Here is a 24574-nt window from a genome sequence, read left to right on the forward strand (position 1 = left end):
AAGTCTTTCAGATCATCTGCTGAAGTCTGAGTTAGGCATACGTAAAAACTATAGCTGCTTTGTGCTCAGTAAGGCACTACCGTAAGAGTTACCATGTAGTATTAGCATTTGGCAAACAAATAGCTCTGATTTGTTCGTCACTGCAAAATACGTGACAGATGCCAGTTGTCGCTGCAAGCACAAGCAGGCCAGGAAAGCACATGCAGAGAGGTCGATCAAGTTACTGTTCTCGGTTCTTCCTGTCTCTAGGAGGGGGTGAATACAACAGGAAGGTTTTGAACATCAGATAGCTCAGGACTTGTGCCATCTGATGGCTTTCAGTGTTTGCCACCAGAAACATGCATAGATAAGCTGCTTTTTGAGAATGAACTAAGCAGCCAGTAGAAGGGCGTCTGAGATTGGAGCCTGAAAAGCAGCATTAAGTAATAAGTCACTAGAAGAAATTTGACATTTTTTTCCCTTCTTTCACTATATATTTGTAACAGGCAGAAAAACAAGTTCAAGTCAATGACATGGCAAAAAAAACCCACCACCTGCAAACAGAAGATGATAACAAGTGATCTTGGCAAGCTATGGACATACTCATTTCAAGTCAAAGCTATGCAAGGTGTCAGAATAATCACAAGTATAGAAGAAAAGTGGCGACTGGGATAAAATGCAGCACTAGATCCATTTTCAGTCAAAAGGCAAACTATGCCAAACTTAAGTGTGATCAATTTAGACAAAAATAATGGTCCAAATCTATGAGACAAAAGGAAATCATTTTATATGATGACCATAAGAAACTGTGACTCAAGCTGACTGGGACCAAACATAAGAATCTCAGAATACTGACAGAAGCTACCTGGGAAGGCACCTACAATGGTTCACACCAAGAAAAAGGAACTTTATCAAGATAAAACCAAATTACTAGTTACACTTCTCAGGGACTGATCTCAGCACAAATCCTGTTCAGCACTGTTACTGGTGACCACCGCACAAAGAAGGGAATGCTTCATGAATTTCACAGATAACCCAGCTAGTGAAAAGGCTCACAGCATAACACCACAAAGAATTAGATGGGTTTATAGATCAGAGTAATAAAAAAATAGTATTGCCAGATATTACCTGGTGACATGGTGGTACAAGATGTCAAGACACGCACTGGAGACTAACTTTGGTTAGAGTTGAGGTGACCATCGTAAGCAATGGAAGAAAGGTATCTGGGGTGCAGTGGCTGAATATAAAATGGACTATAAACTGCCATTCTAATGCAGCTATAAAGACAACTTATATAACCTGATTGCATCCACTGAGGTGCTTCCCATAGTAATAGAAAGCAATAATACATTAAGTCATTTAAATGGCAACAGCTGGAAAAAAAAAAAAAAGAGGCTGCTAAAATGATTAAGAGTTACCTGTTCTGGGAGATGAGTTCTAAAAGGGTTTTGTTTGCTCATCATAAGCCCATGTAGCGTAACCAACAGAAAAGGAAAAGCTTAGTTCAGGGGTCCTCAAACTATGGCCCACGGGCCGCTCAGGGTCCTCAATCCAGGCCCCGGTATTTAGACACACACACACACACCCGCCGGGGGCTGGGGGGGAACCAAGCAGCCGCAGATGGCTGCCTGCCACTTCATCCACGCCGGCCCCCTGCTTAAAAAGTTTGAGGATCCCTGGCTTGGTTTAACATTGGGAAGAAAATACAAGTTGGTCACAATTAAGCCCAGAAACTAGGATCGAAGAAGAAGAAAAAAAAATTGTTTCTGACTCAGAAGAGCACAGTAAGGATGAGGAACCTAATTTGCTGGAGGAGCTCTGAGATGCAAGACAGCAGTGCAGGACAAGACAGACATAACTCTGGAAACAGAACTACAAACTTGCAACAAGAATCTCTTTATTACTAGCCATTTAAAGCATCAGAAGGAAAATGGGAAACAAAATAAGCCTAATTTGTTGATTGTTTTACATATATATATTACTAACTGCATGATTCTAGCTTTCTTCAGGTTGTCAGAGGGCATCAGAAAAATTACCTTCCCCCCCCCCATCTCAACACACTTTCAGAGTGTCTCTGCTCATCTCTTCATGAAGGAGAGGCTAGTTACAGCTAGGGATATGAGAGACAAATACAACGGTGGTCCTAAAAGAACAGAGATTCTGGTTTCATGAAGAGGATCTGAACCAGGAAGGGGTTCCTTCTGGAACCCCATATTGTGCTGGCAGTAACTCAAATCATCTTACTTGAACACCTTCATGTTCACAGTGAGGACACCAATTTCCAAAAAGTTTTGGGGCATGAAAAGAAGCAACAGCTTTTTAAAAATCAGACTGTGGGCATGAAATTCCCTAATTTTTTGCTGCACATGTCAAGAGACCCCAGAACACAATGCTAAATAAAACCTTTTCTCTACACCTTTGAAACATGGGTTGACCTTTCAGAGATCCATGACTAGGGCATGAACTATTTAGAATTACAGAAAACACAGACTTGAAGGAATCTTTAAATAAAGGTTTGGGTGCATTTCAAGCATAATGCATCATTCAGCACGTGCACAGTACATTCTGATATAGCTGGTCATTAGGAAAAAACCAAACGTAATATAATAAAAACGTCCTGTCATCATTCACCTGTTCCCTCCATTTGCATGCATCCACCTATATAGGGAGTGAAGGGGAAAAATAACCCATAGTGTAGACAAGTTCTCATAGGGTAACATTTTTATCACAAGATTAGACCTTCCAACTCAGAACAGAGATCCAGCTAACCCAAGACTTGGGTCTCTGGCAGTGGTCACTAATAGGTACTGAGGGGAGAATTCAAGAAGGCAGCAAGCACGTTGTAATACCTCTCCAGAATACTCCTCCCATGTCCAGTTTGCAGCTATGTGGTTTGGTGGACTACAGCTGGTGATTGTAGACAAATTCACAGGAGAAAAAGATACCAATATATTTTACAGTATTTTTTTTTAATCCATGTAAACCTTTAGCATCTTCAACTGTAACAGGAAGCCACACAGCTGAACTACACCTTGCATAGAACAGTATTATCTCCTCCTGTTCTTTTTGAAATTGATCTGCTAGTTTGGGATTTGGCGCTTTCTCCACCATCCCCAGATCATGATAAGCAGTGATGCTGATCACTTTGCTTAACTTTCTCTAAATCTAACAGATATAACAAAATTTATAAGATTAGACATTCAGGCAACCCTTTTTGACAGGAGCCTCTATCAGAAACTGTTTGGACTACAGTTTTGCAGAGAGCAAATGAATTAAAAAAATTAAGTACATTTAAAATACCAAAATGTTCTAAATGTATTCCACTTATTAGAAAAATCATGCTCCCTCCCTATCCCCAGAATTAAAATCTTCATTTCACAGCAAGTTACAGAGTAGAATTTCAGTGCGTCAACAATACACCAAAAATAGGCAAACTGGGAAGCACAGAAAGACTAAGAAAACTGACACCGTAGAAACTGATTTTTCTTAACTTCCAGCTCCAATGAACCCCAAACCACAGAACCGCTTGGACTTTTCTTCACCACCCTCATCAGTACCTGGTCTTGTGCCGAAGATAATAAACATTTGCAGCATCTAAGTCTTCAACAAGGATAACTGTGCTCAAGATAAAGCATTCTCTGGGAAAGACAGGTAGATGGTCTATGAGAAGCAACAGAGCTGCAGATACTCTCAAGGTATACTCTCACACAGTGCGGTCTGCCAGCTTTCAGGGGATAAGCCAATCCAGACCCAACTCATCTCCCACAGAGCCACTGGGTGCCTCCACATGGAGCCTTTCAGACTCCTGGAGAGCTGAAGAATGCTTTGGACTCGTGCATTCATCCAGCACTGCACCCAAGCAACAAACCCCCTTGGCAGAGCACAGCCCCTGGGAAAGAAAGTAGATAGTCTCAAGCAGGAGACGAGTTCACCCTAGTCACTGCCACGTTGGTACCAACACCCCAGCTAGGTGCAGGCTGGCTATATTGGAATCATGTACCTACATTGTGCTCCTCAGCATTTCGGTTTGGGGTTTTTTTGACAGAATAAGGCTTACTAGCTAACCTAGGTCTGCATGGATGAACTTGGCCACTGCCTTTGGCCTCCTGCCAAAGGCACACTGAGGCTGCACAGGAGCTGCCTCGTGTGAATAAGCCTTTTCATGTTGGCTCAGACCAGCCATGCCAGGCCTGTGCTCACTTCACCCAGTCACTAGCATGGTTTCTGCCTCACCTGCTTTCTCCTGTAACATCTGTCCAACCTGGATATCGCTACCCTTCATGACAATAAACCATTTTAGGTCCAGCCTCCAATCCTTAACCTCTTATTTACAAGATGCTTTCAAACTCATCACAAGACAGATCAAAAAAACTGGAACACATGGGTTACTGAATTTTGTCTGGAATACCACTTGCCATTGTACTTTTTTTCCCCACAAGGCCACTTTTCTAGGGTTTACAAACCCTAACACACAAAAAAGAAAAAGTTTCATTTTTAGGAATCATAGAATGGTTTAGGTTGGAACAAGGTGATCTTTATGGTCCCTTCCAACCTCCCTGCCATGGGCAGGGACACCTTCCACTAGACCAGGTTGCCCAAAGCCCCATCCAGCACTTCCAGGGACGGGGCATCCACAGCTTCTCTGGGCAACCTGTTCCAGTGTCTTGCCACCCTCACGGTAAAAAATTTCTTCCCAATATCTAATCTAAATCTACCCTCTTTCAGCATAAAGCCGTTACCCCTTGTTCTATTGCTACATGCTCTTGTAAAAAGTCCCTCTCCAGTTTTCTTGTCAGCCCCCTTTAGGTACTGGAAGGCTGCTGTAAGGTTTCCCTGGAGCCTTCTCTTATTCAGGCTGAACAACCCCAACTCTCTCAACTTGTCTTCATAGGAGAGGTGCTCCAGGCCTCTGATCATCTTCGTGGCCCTCCTGTGGACTCACTCCAACAGGAAGGAATGTTATAAGTCAGGACACCTACCAATTTGTGTAGAAGGAAAAACAAGTTTTAATCATGAAAAAAAGCACAGCATTACATTATCTCATGCAGCGGAAATAGGACTGATAAAGCCTATCTTTAATAAGTTACTTCTTAATCATACACATTTAGGGAGGTTACTAGTTAAGTCATAGCACACGCTCAGTGTATTCTACTCCCATACACAAAAGGTACACAGTTGTAACCGAGAACCCTCCTTAGGAAGGTCTCAGCCTACAGTGCCTCTTCCAAGTAAGATCAAAATCCAATCCGTTCCCCACCACCCTTACAGAAGGCTTAACGCATGTATATACAGTCTAAGCATACTGAATCTCCAATCCTAACTCAAGAAGTATCAGTAATCAACCATCCTAACCATTTTATTGCTCTTACATTTGTGAATACCTACCATTACTTATCATAACACTTAAGTTTGGCCCTGCCCCAACAAGCTGTCTCGGGTACTAGTGCTCCCATGACTTCAAGTTTTTAAAGTTATAAATAAATCAAAACCAATCAGGACAGAGTTGACTCAGACCTTCAACTGCCGATAAGAGTATTTGCACCATTGTTACTTGTTTATTTCAGTCCTCTTAACATTTGAGATGCTATGTCTCCCATCATTTTGGTAAACCTCAGTAGCACCTACACAATTATCCAACTCATCCCCTTCCTAGGCAGGTCCCCCTCTAGCCGTGAGCTAACTCAGCTCCAGCAGCAAGCTGCTCCTGGTTGCTATTTCCCACAAGCAACAATTCTTCCCCAAAAAAACAAAAGCAGGTAAGAGTCACTCAAAAGCAAGCTCCTGTCACTGCTACAGCAAGACCTCCACGGGAAGATCGGGGGAAAAGGAAGGGGCCAGCAGCAGCACCAACTGCCCTGGTGATAGCAGTCCACAGCCAAGTTCCCTGTCAACCTAGATGGCTCTTCAAGGACTCAAGGAGTCCTTTATGAATTACAAACTCTTTATGAAAGCCTCAGGATTTCTACACACATCCAGGGTAGCTGCACTACAGAGATTCAGAAGTCCAGCACCCTAGGAAGCAACTGTAATACGTGGGGCAATCCTGTCATGAAATTTGTGCTACAGAGTCACGCTTAGTGAGAGTTACTGCCTCAGCATCCTAAAGCCACATTGCTTCGAGCCCCTACTGCCATGCACTAAGCCACTTCTCAATATCCTACACCAGAAGAGATCTCCCCACTTCTATTTTTAGAAGTCAGCTGACCTACATGAATGTATTGCAGAGAGATCTTCAGCAGCTTCTCCAGGAAGTAATTTTATACCTGACAAGTACCCTGAAACCATACATGAAACTATTTCTCAACAGCATGGCCACATCAGGGTATTTTGGGGGTGAGCAGAGTGAGTGGGCAACCCAGGCAATCAGTCCAGCAGCAAACCCGTTTTTGCCCCTTCCCATGTCTTCAGCTCCACGTACCAGAACAGTTCACCCACTGCAGACAATAAGCAAAGCTGCATAAGCAGCCGAGTGCAGAAGATGAATGAACCGTGTGACGCTAAAGATCTGTGAATTGAAAAATCTAATGCATGAATTAAAACCCGCACCCTCGTTCTCCCCTCTCTTTCCCCCAAAAAAGAAATGTATACAGCAGGACATAAAAGCAGAAGGAGAGAGAGAGGTGGAAAAAACGTGGTCTGACACATTTATAAAAACTGATGGCCTGTCATCCAGACACTGATGAATATTTTCTACAGGATAAAAATGGCAACCTAGAGTCTAAAAATAAAATGCTGTGCTGCAGACCTGTCTGGTTCAGCAACAGCACTGGAATACAAACACACTCCCTTGCTGGTACATCTTCACTAAGATTTCAGAATAAGAGAAGGGGGGGAAAACCGCTGTGGAACATACCTTCTATTTTCAAGGGAAAGAATCTGCGTTTTGTGGGTTTTAATATGAATTTTGATTAGTGTTATATTTTGTCTGCATTGTGTAACTGCAATTTAAAAAAAACCCACACTCCTAAATTTTAAGTTATTGATGAGACTAGCAGACTACCTCATGCAGCACAAAGCAAAAATTTTTATTCCCTTCCCCAGACAATTACAATGTAAGAACATTATTTATCAGTGTCTTTAAATTGTAATTTCAGTAAGCTTAAAAATATATCTTTAAAATCATGCTGCAGACGGAACTGTGGACACTGCTGTTTTTCAAACTCACCCTACCCCAGAGACAGAAGATAAAATCTTTTACTTTATTCTGCCTCAAAATTTAGACTAAAAGCCTGCTTAGCCAAGAAGCAAAAATGACTGAACATCATTCACAAAAGCACTAATTTCTCAAGCCTATCCACACTGCAGACAGGCTGCCTTATGCAGTAAAGATGCTATTTTTAGCAAGTGATGCAATAGCTGCAAGGGCTCTCCCAGAACCTTTCATTTAAGAGCCCAAGCCATTTTAAAACGTGTTACAAGATACCTAATAACCCTGCATTGTCCCTTCCTGTTCTCTGCACCAGCATATTAACACAGAAGTCACCCTTTTTGAAATTGTATCTTCCAAGAAAGTCAGATTTTACACATGAAGAGAAAAAGTGCATATATACATCCACTGGCAAATACAGTGCAGGGCAGGTGTATTTGACAAGAAAGTTACACAACACTGTACATGGATTTCCTGGCCTCTTGATTTTCTATTGAAATATGAAGCAGCTTGGTTTCCTTGCTGAAGTTCTGTGAAGACTTTGAAAACCCCACGAAGCTAATACAGCATCTAATCCTTCCCAAAACTATTTCCATTCTTGGAGATCTTTTTAGAAGTTCTTGTGTCTGTCTGACAAATGTTAAACCACGTTTCTGCTACATGACTGTTTCAAGAGCTAAAAATTCTAAAAATGAGAAGAGATCCAGAAATGCTAGGGCTTTTTAAAATTTTTAAAATAGAGTAGGGATTTTTCAGTCCTTTGAATCTGTGGATTTTGCACTAGCCATGTGGACCTCATATGTAACATATTCAAGCTTACTGATAAGTTTTCCACTGACCCCTTATAATCTCAAATTCCACCTGCCCCCTCCCCAAAAATCAGAGCTACTCAAGAAACTACTTTTGTTTGACTTCTGACCTCCAGGAGCCTGTGAGGGAAGAAAACATTCAAGGGCCATAAAAAAAAAATACACTCTCTGTTTTGAATATGTGGTCATGGACACAATATATTAATAAACCCATGAGTCCAATCTGCGGCTATGCAGTTTGATTCTTTTGCTTAATGCACGCAGGGTATATATAGCAGCTCTTACCTACTATTTCAGACCATCCATTTATCAGTCATGGCCAGCATTTAGGGCTCAGGAGGAATTCCCCTGTATGTATCATGTATGTAAAACAACAAAACTCAAGTCAAATGTGAGTTGTTATAATTTCCAAACTTTTGCTGTCATAACCTATTTAACTCTACATTAACATCTTGATTATGTTCCAGGCTTAGATTTTATTTTTTTTAAGCAGCCATAAAACAACTTGAGCATGAGTCAATTCACGTCTTACTTCACAGCCGGTTTGCACAGCCTGTAGTTAGCATGAGTAGCATTAAGAGTTGTTTCAAGTTTTACACCTCAGCTGCTACAGTGCATAACAGATTGGGAAAGTGCAGGTGTAAAGATGGACCTGAGCACAGCAAAAGCATTTGCTTTGTTTTAGGATATTTCCAAGATCTTCTCCCCTCTTCATGAGTTCTCATTGTATCATGTACCACACAAGAAAGAAGTAGAAGAGCTTGACAACTCTTCACTATTTTGGAGCAGTCACGTTCTGCCTCCCTACCACCCAGACAATATATTTACTTCCTCCTCCTCCTCCAACAAAAGCATGGGGAAGCCAATGTAGGTAGAATTTGTAACATCCGCAGGCTATCTGAGGAAAAAGGAATCCAGCAGCAAAGCAGCGAGACTTGGGAGAGATTTCATTCAGAAGCTATATACAGAACAGGGAATTAAACTCTCTTAGAGAGATCCTGACTGCTCAGAAGTAGAACAGACTGAGGCAGGAAGACACCCAGTGATATTTTATTCATTTTCGCTAGAAGCAACATTAAAACAAGCTGTACACTGAGAAGTTAGCATTTGCTCTAGGGACACATAGGTATGAAAATAAAAATTCTCCAGAACAGCTGAAGTGGCAACAAGACTCACGTCCAAACTGCATAACCTGCTCAAGAATAGAGAAGTTGAAGCACAAAGACTTCCATACCTGAAGCCCCAAAACAGCAGTACATGGAGTGTCACACAGGGAATTTCACAAGATTTCATGAAGGTGGCAGGAGAATAACAACTGTGGAAAGCAAGCTCAGGCTCTTTATGTATATACAGCAAGAAGCAAGAGTATGTCTGCTGCACTCCTGCGCTACAGGAGCGATGACAGGCCAAGACACCAGGCCAGTTCCCATAGTCATGGTGTTTTTCACTGAGACAAAGAACAGGGCAGCAACGTAAGATCTGTCGTCTTAGACATGGAGGCGAGAAACATTCACCAGTGTCATAAGAGCCTGACAGAGCTGCTCCTATTCCCCAGCCCATTGCTCCTCACATGAGGCTGCAGAACAATGGGCCTGCAGGACATCCACAATTTTAAGTGAGCTGCTCGATCTATCATATCCTTATTACATCTGCGTGCAGCTTGTCTAGGATAAATGTAGACTGAAACTAATGTGCCTGCTACAGGTGAAAGTCTCCAGCACTTTAATTAGGCAATAAAATAGAAGGGTTTAGCAGACTAATTACCTTAGCTTCTTAAAGTAGTACACATTAAGCGAGAAGTGGTATCTTCTTGTTTAGTGATATTATCGTATCTTCTAGTAAAAGGTTATGCTTTATTCCCACCGAACAGAAAGATCCAAAATTTCAGACCATCCAAATCTTCAGTTCCCCAGGTACAAAAGAAGGTGGACTAGACAGTTTAAGCTGCCTGTTGCTACCCAAGATACAAAACATCATCAATATTGCTCTTCCCCCCTTCCCTCTCACTAGTTTGAAATGAAGTATCTGTGCAATCTTGCTCAAATCACTTCTGGGGAGAGAAGAAAATACGCCTCAGGGTGTTCCCCCTCTCACAGATACAAGCACAACTGCATGCACTCCAAGATCCACGAGAAGCCAGTAAGCATGTTTATGCCATGCTAGGAATGGTTCTAAATGTTTTGTAACCTCTCATTCCAAATAAGACCATTATTTCTGTTAAAAGCAGAGCCCTCTCAGTTGTACTGGAAATAGCTTCTCGTGCACAAAGATGGGTTTAGGAGTGTATTTAATAGATGATGTGTTGTTAAAAAGACACGAAGACAAGCACAGATAAAAGCTGAAGTAGCTGGCAAGTCTTTATTCAACAGCCCAGATGTTATAAAGGCAACTCTTAAAAATGTAGAGAAGTAGCACAAGAAGAATATGAATTTCTAGAGTCTTTGGAAGTTACCTAATTATGAGGAGGAGCAAACTATTCAAATAGTTCATAAAAAAAAAAAAGAGACAAAGCCTAAAGTTGCCAAAAAGCCATTAAACATCTTCAGAAGATACCCTGCCTACAATGAGCGTGCCCTGCTCCCTGGTATTTCAAGTCCACATTTTACATTGTAGCCTGTGCACTAGAAACTGATACACGAGCGCGATTTTATTTAAATTAGAAGTCATCTGATTATCTTTTGTGCACTGCAGCTCTCGAACAGAAGCTTAAACAAGCTCAAACCACACCTTTCGAAAAAGTCTTTCTTCTCCGCATTGCCAGGAAGATTACTCAGGTGCTCAGCAGCACCCTCTAGCCCACAGACCTTACCAGACTAGTCTCTTCGATTGAGCAAAACCTGCCATTCATAAAAACGGGGTCGCTTAGAGCTGAGCGACAACAATGGAGTGCTAGAAACCCATCAGATCTGGAGACCATTCTATATTTTTTGGCCCTAAAACATATATTGTTCTAGCTAAAATGAGCATATTCGGTAATTATTGTTCCACAGGTCCCTTCCATTCCACGCTCTTAATTACCTTTGCTTTAATTAAGTATTTCTATCCACCGGGGCAGGGAGCAGACACATGATGTTAACACACCCGAGTTAATCAATCTGGAAGGTAACAGCTGTCTCAGGAGAAATGCCCTCGATAAACTACCATCAAGCATTAGGGACACTCTTACATTAAAGTGATTTAGAAAGCCTCGACTGTTTCATATGCACCAGCACTGTTTTGCAATAGTTATTTGCATTACAGACCGAAGGGAAAGCTCAGGCAACGCTGCCTTTCCCTTACCGTTTCTAAATAAAGAATGGGCCACTGATGCCTCCTCTATTTCCCTCCAGGCCCCTGAAAAGTTGCAGTGTTTTCCCCGGTGGAGAACTCCCCAGATTTTCCTATGGAAAGGAGGCTCACATCAAGCCTCCGTGAATCTTCCAGCTACAGCAGATCGGCCGCCCGCTCCGCTCCCTGGCAGCGCGGGGAGGCAGCGGCAGCGCCTTTGGGCACCGCGCTGGCGGCGGCCGGTGGCCCCGGCCCCCCGGGCCCGGCCAGGTGAGCGGCCCTGCCGCCGAATCACAGCCCGCACGGCTCGCTGCGAGCCCTGACCGGCACCTCCCTCGGGAGGAGATCTCCGTCGCCCCCCGCGGCGGGGGGACGGGAGCCGGGGCGCCCCGCACCTCGGGAATAACGGGCGTCCGGGGGGAGGCAGCTGATGGGCCCCCGGCCGGGCTCAAAGGGCCCGCCGTCCGGCCCCAGCGCTGGCCCAGAGCGTTTCTTACGCGGAGCGGAGGGAGCGCGTTATGTCACCGGTTAGGTAACGGGCGCGGGAGACGCCGCAGTGACGGCACGCCTCCGCCTCCTCCCGCCCGGCGCGGCTGAGGTGAGGCGGCGTTGACCCTTCGCGGGGGCGGCAGCGGCCTGCGCCCGCGGGGAGCGGGGCAGGCTTCCCCCGCCGCCGCCCACCGGAGCCAGCGGGGAGCGAGGCCGGCTCCGGGAGGCGCGGCGGCTCCGGCTCCGACCGCCGGCGCCCCACGCCCGCGCCCTCCCTCCCCTGCCCGCCGCGCTGGCCGGGTGGGGCCGGCAGGGGGCGCTGCGGCGCCGCGGCGGCACGCGGGCACAGCCCCCGCCGGCTCGGGGCGCGCCGGGCAGCCGCTTCCCCGCGCGCGGCACCCACGTGGCCCTGCGCGGCAGGGGCGGCCGCGGGGAGCGGCAGCTCGGCACAGAGCTCTGCCCGGGGCCGCGGGTCCAGCCGGTGCGGGGAGCACCTCCGGCCCTCACGCCCAGGCCCCGGCACACAGCGGGATCAGCACTGACAGGGCACCGCGCGTCACGGGGGCGCCGCAGCCCCGCTCCAGCGGCCGGCACGTCCAGCGAGCACGGTCCCCCGCAGGGCCAGCCCGGGGCTACCGGCACCTCGCCGCAGCGCTGGGAGCTCCCTGCACCCCTCGCCGCCCCACGAGCCTCCCAGCCGGCTTCCAGAGGCCCCTCCCTCGTGTCCGGCTTCAGAGTCCAGGCTTCCAGAGTCACCCGCGTGGCCAGCAGCCCTGCGTGCCCCCTGTCCCACAGCCAAGGCAGCGGGGCGCACACCCCCGGCCGAGGGGGGACCCCCAAGCCAGCCTTCACCCCATACGGGTATTTCAGGTCCCGCTGAACCCTGGCTCCGTCCGGGAGCCCCTGGCACAAACACAGCAGTACTCACCATGCCCCCAGCACGCACCCCGCTCCTGGCAAGATGGGAGATTTCCATGGATGCTTACACCAAGTAGCAACACCCCCATTAAGATCCACCACAACCTCCTTCAAGGGTCATCACTGCAATCTCCCCAATGCCCCTTTCATTTGGAGTCCGCCGTGCAAGCAAGCAGTGAGAGGGCTCCAGTTCATCCCAATCCAGCTGACCAGCCAGGGCTCAGAGAAAAGGACGTTCAGAGGAATTTCCAGCAACACCCTTTGTCCAGGGATCTAGTGCTACAAAGGGAGAACAGGACCTAGCAACTGCATGGAACACAGCACCCACAATAGGTTTCACCCCTCTGGCTCCCTGCTTGACTTTATGAACCTCCTACCCAATCCCCCTTTTTCCATTTGCTTCTTCCCTCCCTTTTTGACATCCCATCCTTGCAGCTCTCCTATCCCAGCTTCTCAAGGCCTTTTTCATTTAGAAAGGTTTTTACAGCTTCCACTAGAAGAACCGACAACAGAAGAGTTGTGCTCCCCCACCCCTCTCTTGAGTGGCACTGGGGGCTTGCTATCAGACTTCTCTCTCTCATCCAAGAGAATACCCTCCTTCGCAAGTCAGACACTAGGAAGAGCAAAGGAGGTTGGTCTTACACCTCTTCATAGACTGATCATGGTACCTTTAGCCTGCTGACCAAAACCAGCCTGCTAGAACAGCCTTATTATCCTCAGGTCCTTCTAGCCTTTCTCTAGAGGGACCCCTCAAAATAACACAAAACTCCACCACCCCTGCAAAATGTTCCAGCCACACTGCTGCTCTCTTTCAGGTCCTGTAAACCTTTCTTACAACATGGTCAGCCAGCCAGTGCCACCTCACCAAAAATACTGCTCTCCCACTCTGAGTACGGGCTGGCTGGGGCACCACGCGGTCTGGTCAGGTCACTGACAGAGGCAGAGCAGCCACCTCACCAGCAACCTAATGCACTACCGAATTTAGAGGCATTATTCATGCTAAACACAGCCGTTGTGGCTAGAGGAAGTAGCTTGCATCAAAGCTACTAATACACCTTAAGGGGGGGGGGAAGATGATCAAGTTTGTTTAGGAACATGGTCCCTGCTCCAAGATTTAGAAATAAGGGCAAAACTTCAAACTGCAGAAAATCCACAGCTAGTAAGAATATAGGCAGGACAGGACTGACCATTAAAAGTTATGATCAACATCCCCTGCCTAGATGCACATCATACTACTAATTCTCCCCAAAATAAGGCTTTCAAACTGAATATAAACCAACTTCTACAGTAAACGCTATTTTAAAACAGCATGTATCTATAAAATCAGACATATTCTTAGAAGCAATACACCAAAAAAAAGCAAACTGCAAGGAGACAAATTCTATTTTAGTTTATAGAGACAATTTCAATGCAAAGCTTCCCCCCCCACCCCCTTTTTGAAACTCTGTAAAACAGTAAGATTTTGGTTACCAGAATTAGTTTTAAATATAGCCAAATACAACTGGTCTGTCTCCAAGGATAAGGCCACAGAAAGAACAGAGTACTAAAACTGCTGTGTAAGCAGTGGCAAAGCATTCTATTTCTTAAAGTTAATTCCCTAACTAGCAAATCAATACAAGACCATTATCCTGGTCTTTGAAAAGGAAAGGAGCTTGTTAAAACTTGTTAGCAAGGACCTCCCAAACTGTACTCTGCAACTCACAAACAAGCCTCTCCACATACCTACAAAAGGATTGCATATATGCCACCCACCTTGACCCACATGGAGTTGAGCAAAACAAGACTTTGGAATAGCCCACCAAGATGCAGACATGCAACAGAACTGACAACAGGCTTCTCCTGCAGTTTTAGGCTCAGCTTAAATCAGCGTAGCTGCAGGATGTCACCCAACCATCCATTCCTGCCTGCTTCCTCAGCATCTGTTCACCAATTGCTTTTCAGGCAAATTGGTAAGCTCACCAGCTAACCCTGAAGCTGATCTTTCTTGCATAGTTAGTTGCCAGCCATGCTAGCAAGCAGACCTCACTCCACCATCTACATGCATCAACTAGAAGCAGCATATGGGGAGGCAGTGAGCTCACAGCCAGTGACTAGAGCAGAAGCAATTCTTTGGCAGCAGTTTTGGCAGCAGTCTGGTCTTGGAGCAACTCAAGCTGACTACTGGGTTTAACTGTACCCTCAAAATACAGTTTCAGGACACTACTGAGTTTCTTCTGTTGCACCAGCACTGGAACTCATTTGACCCACAGCAAAACCATCTAGGGAGCATAAATAGCCAAAAGCAACCAATTTTCTGCAGGGCAGACTCCTTAATCCGGATCACTGCACAAGACCACAAACACCAGTGCCAGCACAAGGAAGGAAAAAGCAGAAGAGCTCTCCATCTACCTTCTTCCCTCCTCCACACCAATTAGATCAGAAAGCCACAATGTAAAACCACACACTCTGTCTTCTTGTGACCAGTGGTATCTCATTTATAAACTGACATGTGAGAGAGGTAGTAAACTTACTGCAGTGCAAAGGAACATGAATGCTCAGACCACAACTATAATTGGCAAAAAAACAGAAAAGGTGAAGAACCAGTTCAGCAAAAGGAGGGTCTTAGATCAGAATCTAGAAACCAACACTAAGCTGTGGAGCTCCTAAAGTTGCAACGTGAATCTGAAGACCGAATTGGGACTACCAGGAAAAAAAAAAAAAAAAAAAAAAAGAGAGAGAGACCGAAGAGTTTTTATCAGGACAGATAACTTGCCTTTAAACAAAACTGTTAGGTCGATCAGAACACACATCCCTTTCTGCCACACCAGACAAACACTAGGTTGGACATGCAGGACATCCGAGGGCAGGAACAAGCCCTCAGACACCCTGCTTCTAATCCTTTGTTCAACCATTGACAGGGTAGCAGCTTCTTCCAGCCGTGAGTTGATCCTTCACTGCCCTATCCTTCTCCTCGTTGCTTCTTCCCTCTCCTGTTAGAGATCTGACTCCTGAGCTAAGCTGAACCCCCTCTACTCAGCCACACTCTGGAAAGTTCCTGTGGCAGATGGCTCTCAGACACCAGGAGTACAGGGCATATACACCTGTTCAAGAAAAAAATATTTGTAAAAACTAGTAGTGAAAAACAAGTTCAGAGATCAAGCGCTTTTGCTGGCAGGGTAAGAATTGTGGGGCAGGAAGCAGAGGAGCCAAAGCCCATGGGAACAGGTCAACCAGAGGCTTCAGAAGAGATAGAAGGGAAGAGTTTTGGAGGAACAGACTGGCTGGGCACAGAGAAGGAACGTGAAACAGGGACTTGGAACAAGGATTCAGTGGTGAAGTACAATACGGAGAAGAACAGCGTGCAAGCATAAGCAAGCATTGGTTGGATTGCAGTAGTCACACTGTAGATAATTTTCTCCCTTCTGCTTTCCATACCTACACACACACTTGCACAGCTCCACAAACCTCTGCATCTAAAAGTAGGATACTTTGGAAGGAGACCAGACTCTCTAGTCTCTGCACAACAGTTTCCTCCCCTCAACTACAAAAACCTTTGCCCCGCTGAGCTTATCCCACACTTCCCATTCCCCCTCTCTACAGCTGTTCTCCCTTTCTGCTTCAGGGCTAGTCCTCTAGCATACATGAAAACCCTTTGGAAAATCTTTGTGGTTAACGTCCCTAGAGCAGAGCTCTTCGCCCCTGCTCTTCCTTATCCAGTCAGTATAGAGTTCCTCAAAAAGAAGTGCAGGTGCCCCTCTGGTACTGGCATGACTGATGTAATACACCCTCTCCTAGGAGGCCACCTCCATGGCTCATGATTACTTAAGAGGAAAAAATAGTAAGCAGGTAATAAGAACAGAAGAAAAAAAAACAAAACCAAGCAACCAAAACTAAATCCTATAGAGTCAACTTAACAGCAAGTACTGCACATACACAGACATGCCTCAACCTGAGCCACACAGCTGTCTCCCACCCTCTTTGGGACAAGCAACTGCATCACAAGAGAAACACAAGAAAACCATCAGAAGAGAAAGCAGCAGGGAAGGTGACACAAAATGGAAAAAGTACTACAAGAAACAAAGGGACAAGAACATTTTCCCTGAGGCTCAGCTTCTGGACATCTCCATCTGCAGTTTTAAGAACTGCTACGCAAGCACAAGGGGTTTCTTTCCAAACCTACAACCAAACCCCAGGATTTTAAGTGTCACCAACTGTTGCTGAGGGCAGGGAAGTAAATTAAAAGCTCAGCAGGAAATTTTGCATATAGCTCTTTTCCAGTGTTAGCTGGAGAAGTTTATATTGTGGATCAGGATTTCAGCTCTGCTAATGACTCACCCAGTGGGTGATGCTGTACTGCTCTAGTCTTCCAACTGCAGGAATATGGGAAGTTGGCACGGATTTGGGGAAAAAAACCCCACCTACATTAAGGTTAAATAACCAGGAGTCAAAAAAATAGCAGATTTAAGATAGAATCCTTTTGCACAATTAAATGTACTGCAGGGGAAGGAAGTCAAATAGCCCAAATACTAGCATTTTCAGATATTAACGTACTCGGTCTGAAAAGTGTTTTGCTTTACTCTAGGAAACTAGGTTTCCTAAAGCCTATCAATAAGTGAGCAACAGAAGTCATCTGAAGTTACAAGCAGCAACTCTAAATCTAATTAAGCAAGTGATTAAACTATGCAAGCCCAACACGAGATGTTTTACCCACTAGCTACACTGCTTATCCCACATTTGTGGTCATATGCAAGCCTAAAGAATCACATGTGGCATTCCTGTTAGAATAATTAGGAAAGATATTTTCTTACTATCATCCCTTCTGTAGCAGAGATGGTTATCCCAACCCTATGGATTACGAATGAAAATATTGACAAGACCAAGAACAATATATTTCACCCACCTACCAAAAAACTAATTCCCAGGTGGTAAACTACTGCAGTGTTCCCCAAAGCCCACTGAGCTCTGCCCTCACACCCTCGGGCTAGCTCACTTGTTCCTTACATAGGAAGGCATTTAGCCAACTGGCTCTTAACACCTGTCACAGTTCCAGTTGGACTTCTTTGCTGGAGACACTTTTGTACTCCTCACTGCTACACAAGGTCTTTCACCAGGGCACTTCACAGATAACCTTCCCGAAGAGGAGGGAAGTACACTGGCCAAAAGAGCGACACAAAGGAACTGGAGCAAGATACTTTAGATAAAACTAGAGAATTTATTCAAGAATGTTAAGTAACCAATTTGCATTACAATTATTCCTACTTTAAAATACACAGAAGGATGAGTGAAAGAGCTAGCCTAAAGTAACACAGCTATCCATCTGCTAGGCTAATAAATTTTCAAGCATTTCCTTCTCAGACTGTTTATCAGAGAAGTGTATTCCTTCCACCTTAAAGCAGACAGCACCTGTCCTCCACTCACCATTAGCTTTTTCTGGGGGGAGGTGGAAAGACCGTACTAAGGCATTTAACTCTCCTTCAGACATCTCTGTTCCTGCAGTTAAACATGGCAAAGCGCGTTCATATCCCGATTCAAATTCACCATTGACATTAGAGCTCTGTGTTACTAACACTTCCACCCAGAATTTCACTTAAAAAATGAAAAGCATCTCAAAAAAACCCACAAACAGGAGAAAGGAAGCATTCACACCAAATCAAACTCTAGACCTGAAGATTAACAGCCTGGTTGATGCTGAGGTTGGTGGTTCTCACACGTACACATTCAGCCTCAACAGGTACTGACACAAGCCAAGCCCATCAGCAGGGATGCAGCAGAACTGGAGATGGGACTCTGGACTTGTGGGCTCTAACCATTTGCTCTCCCTCTCTTCTTCTGACCAGAGTGTGCAAGGAGAACTTAATGCAACAGGTATTGAGCAATCCTGCTGAGCGGACATTTTAAAGTCAGTAACATCATGTACAACGGAAAACACCTAAAAGAAGCAATCAAGAAGCAGAAAGACACATTTCTACAATGCTTTTTTTTTTTCCTACAGTTGTAGAAATTGTAGAACACAGTAGAGTATGGTTCACTCACATTGTCCAGGAAGCCTAAATGATTTTAGGATACATCAGTAGCAGTAGCCTATGTACTAGAGAACTTCCCTGGCTCACTAAGAACTGCAAGGTCTCAAAGAGGAGTTGCAGCCCACTGAAGTACCATGCAAGGTGAGCTGCTGAGCCTAGAGCAACAAGGCCAGAGATCCCACCTCACCTGGATTGCTCTGGAAGAGCAGCAGTTGTTTAGTCCAACAAAAAGCGAGCTGGATGGAGACACTGACAGAAATCTTCTAAATCACAAGCTAAGAGTAGGATAGAGGACTAAAGGGAGACAGCTTTTTAAAAAAAAAATTAAAATTTAGGATGGGTACTGGGAAGCATTACATGGTAAATGGGAAAAGCCACACACGCTGGAGCACGGCGCTTCTGGGAAGTTCAGACAGGTTTAGGACAGTTGCACCAGACCGTTCCCAGAGCCACATTTCAATGCTGTCACCCTTCAAAAGCACTTTGCAAACAGCCACACAAGAAAACAATACATGCTCCAAGTTCAGGCTGCAAGCTCGACGTGGGCCACCACGATCAAGGGTTATAAGCAAGCTGACATACTTTCACATCTTCTTAACGTTACTTTTGGGGTTGATGAACACCATACTTTTATTTCATGCATGGATAGTGTTTGCGTAGCACCCAGAATCAAGAAAAAGCACAGAAAACCCTTGCCACTGATCCAAAGCGCTGCAAATGATGAAGGCCTGGATAAGCGATACTGCTCAAGAATAAGAGAGAACCAAAAGCTCTCCCCAGAGCTCTGCACACACCACCCAGGCACTCAGACACAGGGAAAACCGAGCTGTGCAGAGCCTCTCCTCTCACAATCTGCAGAGAGAGCAGTGCTAGAAGGGGTTGAAACTCCCTTTGTTTCCCCACTAACGATACTTGCACCACACACTGCACTAGGTTGGCTGTTTTAATCTGCAACAGTGATTTGTGACATGGTCTGTCAGCTATCAATGCACATTGCCAAACACTCGAAGCACAACTGCACTTATTTGTGCAAGAGGGATTGAAAATCTGTTTGCAGAAAACAAATATCTTTCAGGTAACAACTATTTTGCTTGATGCTAAGGAGTTGAAAGATGACGCTTGTGAAAGCTGCTCAGTTATCACCTGGTCAGCACTGAAGTGAATGTCCTTTGTATGGAGTTCTTAAATTGTCATTAAAATCATTTATCATCTGACTTACTTCATTAGGGCTGTCCCAAGACCTTCATAAGGATCAGGGTCTGGTTTTTAAGATGCTGTTTCCAGGAACCACAGGAAGCATAATCTTATAGTGGGAAACTAACTCAAACCATTAACAAGCACAAAATCCAGCTTGTCACTTCTTCCTCTTCGCATAAGCATCACATCTATTAATTAATAAGATTATCATTAAGATCTGCTTTAGGGCTTGTTATTACCCCAAATTCCTAGACAGTAAGGGTTTGGGAACCACCCCACATAGTCTTAGTTTTTAAAAGATCTGACTGTAAATACACAAATAACTATCTACTCCACTGCTGGTGTACCCAGTTACATATATTTTTCATGCCTCCCTTAGTAGCTCTGGTATACAAATTGCTATTTTTAGATGCTGGACTATGCACAGTCAAATGCAGCTCATGTTAAGCAAAAAGCCAACAAGAACAGGCAGAGAGCATTCACCCAGCTTTGCAGCTGGTGAAAGAACTATTGTTAAACATCTACACAAGAAAAGAATGGTTTAAGACTGAATAAGAGGGTTTTGTCTAAAAGCACATTACAGAAAGTTAAGAGGCAGTCAAAAGCACCATCCTGATCAACGACCTCTTGGATTCTTTTTTAAGAAGTCTAGAGCAAATTGCCCACATTAAGTTATTTTTGCATGTTAGTGAATAAACTCCATGAAGCTTAATTAAGGCAAGTTCATCTTCACAAACATTTGTTGGCCCCAATACAACTGTACAGCTGTATTCACCACATGAGAAAAGCATCACTGCTATCAGATTCTGTAGTCACTAAACGTACAATTATTCAGCCATGCCTTTATCAAGGGCACTGGGGGAAGAAGTGGATGCTTTTCTAAGCCACTGTGAGACCTGAAAGAAAACAAGACTTTTCTTTGAGTGTCATATGGCCAATTACACAGCCCAAATAAACTCTTGTTTCCAGTGACCACCTCCCTTCAATTTCAGCACACTGGGGGGGCAGGGGGAATATATATATGTTTCTTATTAAAATATTTGCAATTTTTAACGAGGAAGAAAGAAAGAAAAATTAAAAGTATCTGACAAGACCAAGATGTTACAAGTTTTAGAGCATCAGATCACTCCAACTTGTAGTGCCAGTGTATTTTGAACATACAACCTTAATTATTTCAATATACTGAACTGGTCTGATCCCACAGGCAGCCCTGCTCTGAGCAGGGGGGTGGACTAGAGGCCTCCTGAGGTCCCTCCCCATCTGAATTACCACAGGATTTTGACTTCATTTCAGCAACTTACTGAAGAGATGGGGCAGAAAAATGATTTCATGTTTCCGAGAAAAAGAGGCGGCTTCCTAAAATAGGAGACACGGCAACTCTCCAAACAGGAGCTATAAGAGCAGCAGACGGTTCCCTGCTTCAGACACTGCACTCCAGAATACACCCAACTGTCAATGGCAGAGAAGCAAAGTGGCTGTCTGCCACCACCATCAATGGGAGAAGAATAGGACACCCTCATCCAGCCTAAGGAAATACCATTATGGATCACAACTACCAGCACTGCCAACAGATCCGCCTGTCTAGAGGGAGGCAGGGGAGCAGCCACATCTTTGCTGTATTCTTGGAGATTTCAGAATTACTCCCTGGCACTCTGCTCATGTTGAGCCTGTGGTTTATTTAGCTAAACTGTTTTCCAAGCAAGGGAACCGTTCTTCTTGTCTTCTGTTACCAATCTGAGGCACGTTAAAGGTACCGGAGCACTCAACACAGGAGTTCTCACGCTATTCTCTCTCAAGATGCACCCAGAAATCCCACACTGAAAACACATCCACCCAACCTCTATCACTGTGCAGTAGCGAAAACCAAGCCAGATGCGAGTTATGGGGAGAGAAACGCTGCATACAGACCTTCACACATAAGAGCAACCATAGAAAAATTAACTTTTTTGTCAAAACAGCTGCTATTTAAAGTCATGCAAACCTAAATTTCTCAAAGTACATTACCAGTTCACTTAGTTCCTCCTCCTCACATCCCTTCCTTCTAAATACCAGCAAATTAGACTGAATATAGAAGGAAGCAATTGCATATAAGCAACCAAAAATCCACTAAGAAAACAAGGAAAGAATGTGCAACTCCATTTCAGGCATGCAGAAGAGTTAAAGGGCAGCAGGGAACCCTTGCAAAAAACCCTGTAAGGGCTTTCTAGTTTTTGTAAAGTTGCTTCCTAGTTGTTTAATAGAAAGAATGCATTGTCACAGTAATCGCAGCAGCTAATTGACATCAACCCATTGTCTTATAAAAGACCAGAAGAGGAAATGCACTTCTTCCTACAGTATGACTTAGTAATTCACTAATTCTCAAGGTGACCCAACATACCTGCAGCTGTGCCTTCATCCTCCTTTCCAGGAGGAGAGAAAACAAGAGAGCCTCCCCAGCCTATTGCTGGTGCCAGCAAACCACCCCACTGCTTACTCTAAGAAAACATCTCCTTCTTCCAGCTGAAGACTACAGCAGCTGCCCCAGCAAAGCAGCATCTCGCCTGCACCAGTAGCACGCCAAGGACATATGACAGCTTGCTGACAATGGCCACACATCTTTCTACAGAGAGACCCAAGAACTCAGGTCCAAGTAAACAAGCACCATCATCATTATCATCTTTCTTCATCCTCCTTGATGTTGCAGCAGTGCTCCCACTTCAGAGCAGGAGCAATAAACAAGGAATTGAGCTGTACTGCCAACACTCCTGTTCCTCCATGCCTTGGAGATCACAATCATGGCATAGAGAAAGAGTAATTTTTGTGAGCAGCCATTGGCCACATACAATGGCCTGCTGCTGCCTGGACTTCTACGAAACAGTGACAGAGGACACTGGCATTGCAAAGCTCTGTTCACAGGATGTTTGAGGATGTGACTGAGCAAAGATCTGTTGTCTACAGTTTGTGGTTCCAGCTGATAAGCAAACTTCCACACCTGAAACAATGAAGAACAAGCTAAAGTGGCCACCAAGATTTCTGTGATGCACCACAGGTCAGCAGGCAACTGACAATGCAGTAATATACTCAAAACCAACATTAGAAAGCCAAAGAGGCTTTGAGTCTTCTGTGCCAACTGTGTCTTTAGAAGTTGTACTATTTCTCCAGTCGGAAGGAAAACATGGGCCTTAACCATTTGCATGTAATGCTATAACTTGTCCAAAGTACTGCTGCTGTATTTCAACCTGCACATGCAGTACCGACAACGTGCTCAGGGATTACGCAGGCTGCCTTAACCAGCATTGCTGATTTACTGATGCCTTGCACAAGCAGCCATTCAGTTACCCGACCACGTGTTCACACAGAAGTTCTGCGTTGGCTGTTACAGAGGTTATGGGGAACCACATTCACGAGCCCTGCAACCTACCAGTTTGCCATGGGGCTGCTGTGCTGTACCTACAGGCCAGCCACCTCGGAGCAGCTCCAGAGCCTAAGCACTCGATGCCCTCCTGCTCCCCTCGAGGGAAGAAAGAACCTTTTTCAGCCTTTTAAACTACCATCTCCAACTCCAAGCTCTAAAGAGTTCGCAATTTTTTTTATGGCCCACCTTATCAGCTCCCAACCGGAGGTGGGACCTCCCCTTCCTGCTACCTTCGGCAGGAACGCGTTTGAAAATTCTCTTGCCCTGAGCTGTTAATGTGGGCAGAGGAGCCCTTTCCAGTTCCCCATCCTTACTTTAAAAGCCACGGTAGCGGAGTCAGACCGAGATGGAAGAAACGGTCTCTCCCCGGCGTGCTTGCTCGGGCCAGGACCCGGGGAGCTGCGAAGGGCAGCGGAGCGCAGCACCGGCAGTGCCCGGTACCGCCCCCGCCGCGCTGCCACAGCGCGCCCGTGCCTGCGGGACCGCTCGACGCTGCGGACGCGGCCCCCTCACCCCTCCCCGGGGGCGGCCCTGCCCGCAGGGCCCGGGGCTGCGGGCAGCCGCGTCCCAGGGCGCCGGAGGGGCCGGCCCGCCCGCCGCAGCGGCGGGGCTGCCGCAAGTTTCGCGCAAGCGCCCCTCGGCGCGCCGGTTCCCGGCCCCCCCGCCCCGGCTCTCCGGAGCGGTTCCCCGTGGCTTGCAGCGGACGCCGTCCGGCCGCGGAGCGGGGCCCCGGGACGCGCCGCCGGCCGCTGCCGAGCCGGCGGGGCGGCCCCTCTCCTGCCCCCGCCGCCGGGGCCGGGCACGGGGCCGCCGGTAGTCCCGGCGTTCTGCCCTCCCCCGCGCAGGGAGCGGGGCCGGCGGGGGGAAGAGCCCGCTGCTCCGGGGGCGGCGGGGCTGGCGTGACGTCAGCGATGAGGCGCGAGGCCGGCGCGCGCGGAGCCGCCCGCTCGCCCGCCCCGGCACGGGGGAAGGGGGGGGGGGGGGGGGGGGCGGGGAGCACGGACCAGCCGCGCTGAGAACCGGCACCGCGGCCCAGGCGGGCGAGGAGCGAGCCCCGACCCCCGCTGCGCGACCGGCCGCGCACAAGTCCCCGCAAACAGCGTCTCCCGCGGGACCCGCTCCGGCCGGCACCCCCCCAGCCCCACACGCTCCGCGGAAGCCTGAGCGCGGTTCCGCGAGGGCACGCCCGGCCCTGCGAGCGGCGGCGCCCGGCGGCCCCTCAGCCGCTGCCCCAGACCGCCCCGCCCGCGGAGCCGGCTGCCGCCCCCGGCCGCCGCGCCAGGCCGGACCCGTTCCCCCAAGGGATACGGCCCACCGCCCGCTCGCCCCGAGAGGGGCGCGGCCCGCCCCGCTCCCCACCGGGCCCGTGGCG

General features: G+C 46.6%; 1 protein-coding gene across 2 annotated transcripts in view; it reads right to left on the minus strand.

Moving 5' to 3' along the window:
• Nucleotides 1-24574, minus strand: part of HSD17B12 (hydroxysteroid 17-beta dehydrogenase 12) — an 88912-nt gene that overhangs the window by 63962 nt on the left and 376 nt on the right. Inside the window, exon 1 of one of the 2 annotated variants that reach the window (XM_040602121.1) lies at nt 23517-23534. The exons of the other annotated variant lie outside the window; for it this stretch is intronic. Coding sequence (XP_040458055.1) covers nt 23517 — 1 coding nt within the window. The 5' untranslated portion in view covers nt 23518-23534. Of the gene's footprint in view, nt 1-23516; nt 23535-24574 lie in introns of those variants that run through there. 2 annotated transcript variants of the gene reach the window in all.

The sequence above is a fragment of the Falco naumanni genome, chromosome 7 (assembly GCF_017639655.2).
Source record: "Falco naumanni isolate bFalNau1 chromosome 7, bFalNau1.pat, whole genome shotgun sequence".
NCBI classification, from domain to species: Eukaryota; Metazoa; Chordata; class Aves; order Falconiformes; family Falconidae; genus Falco; species Falco naumanni.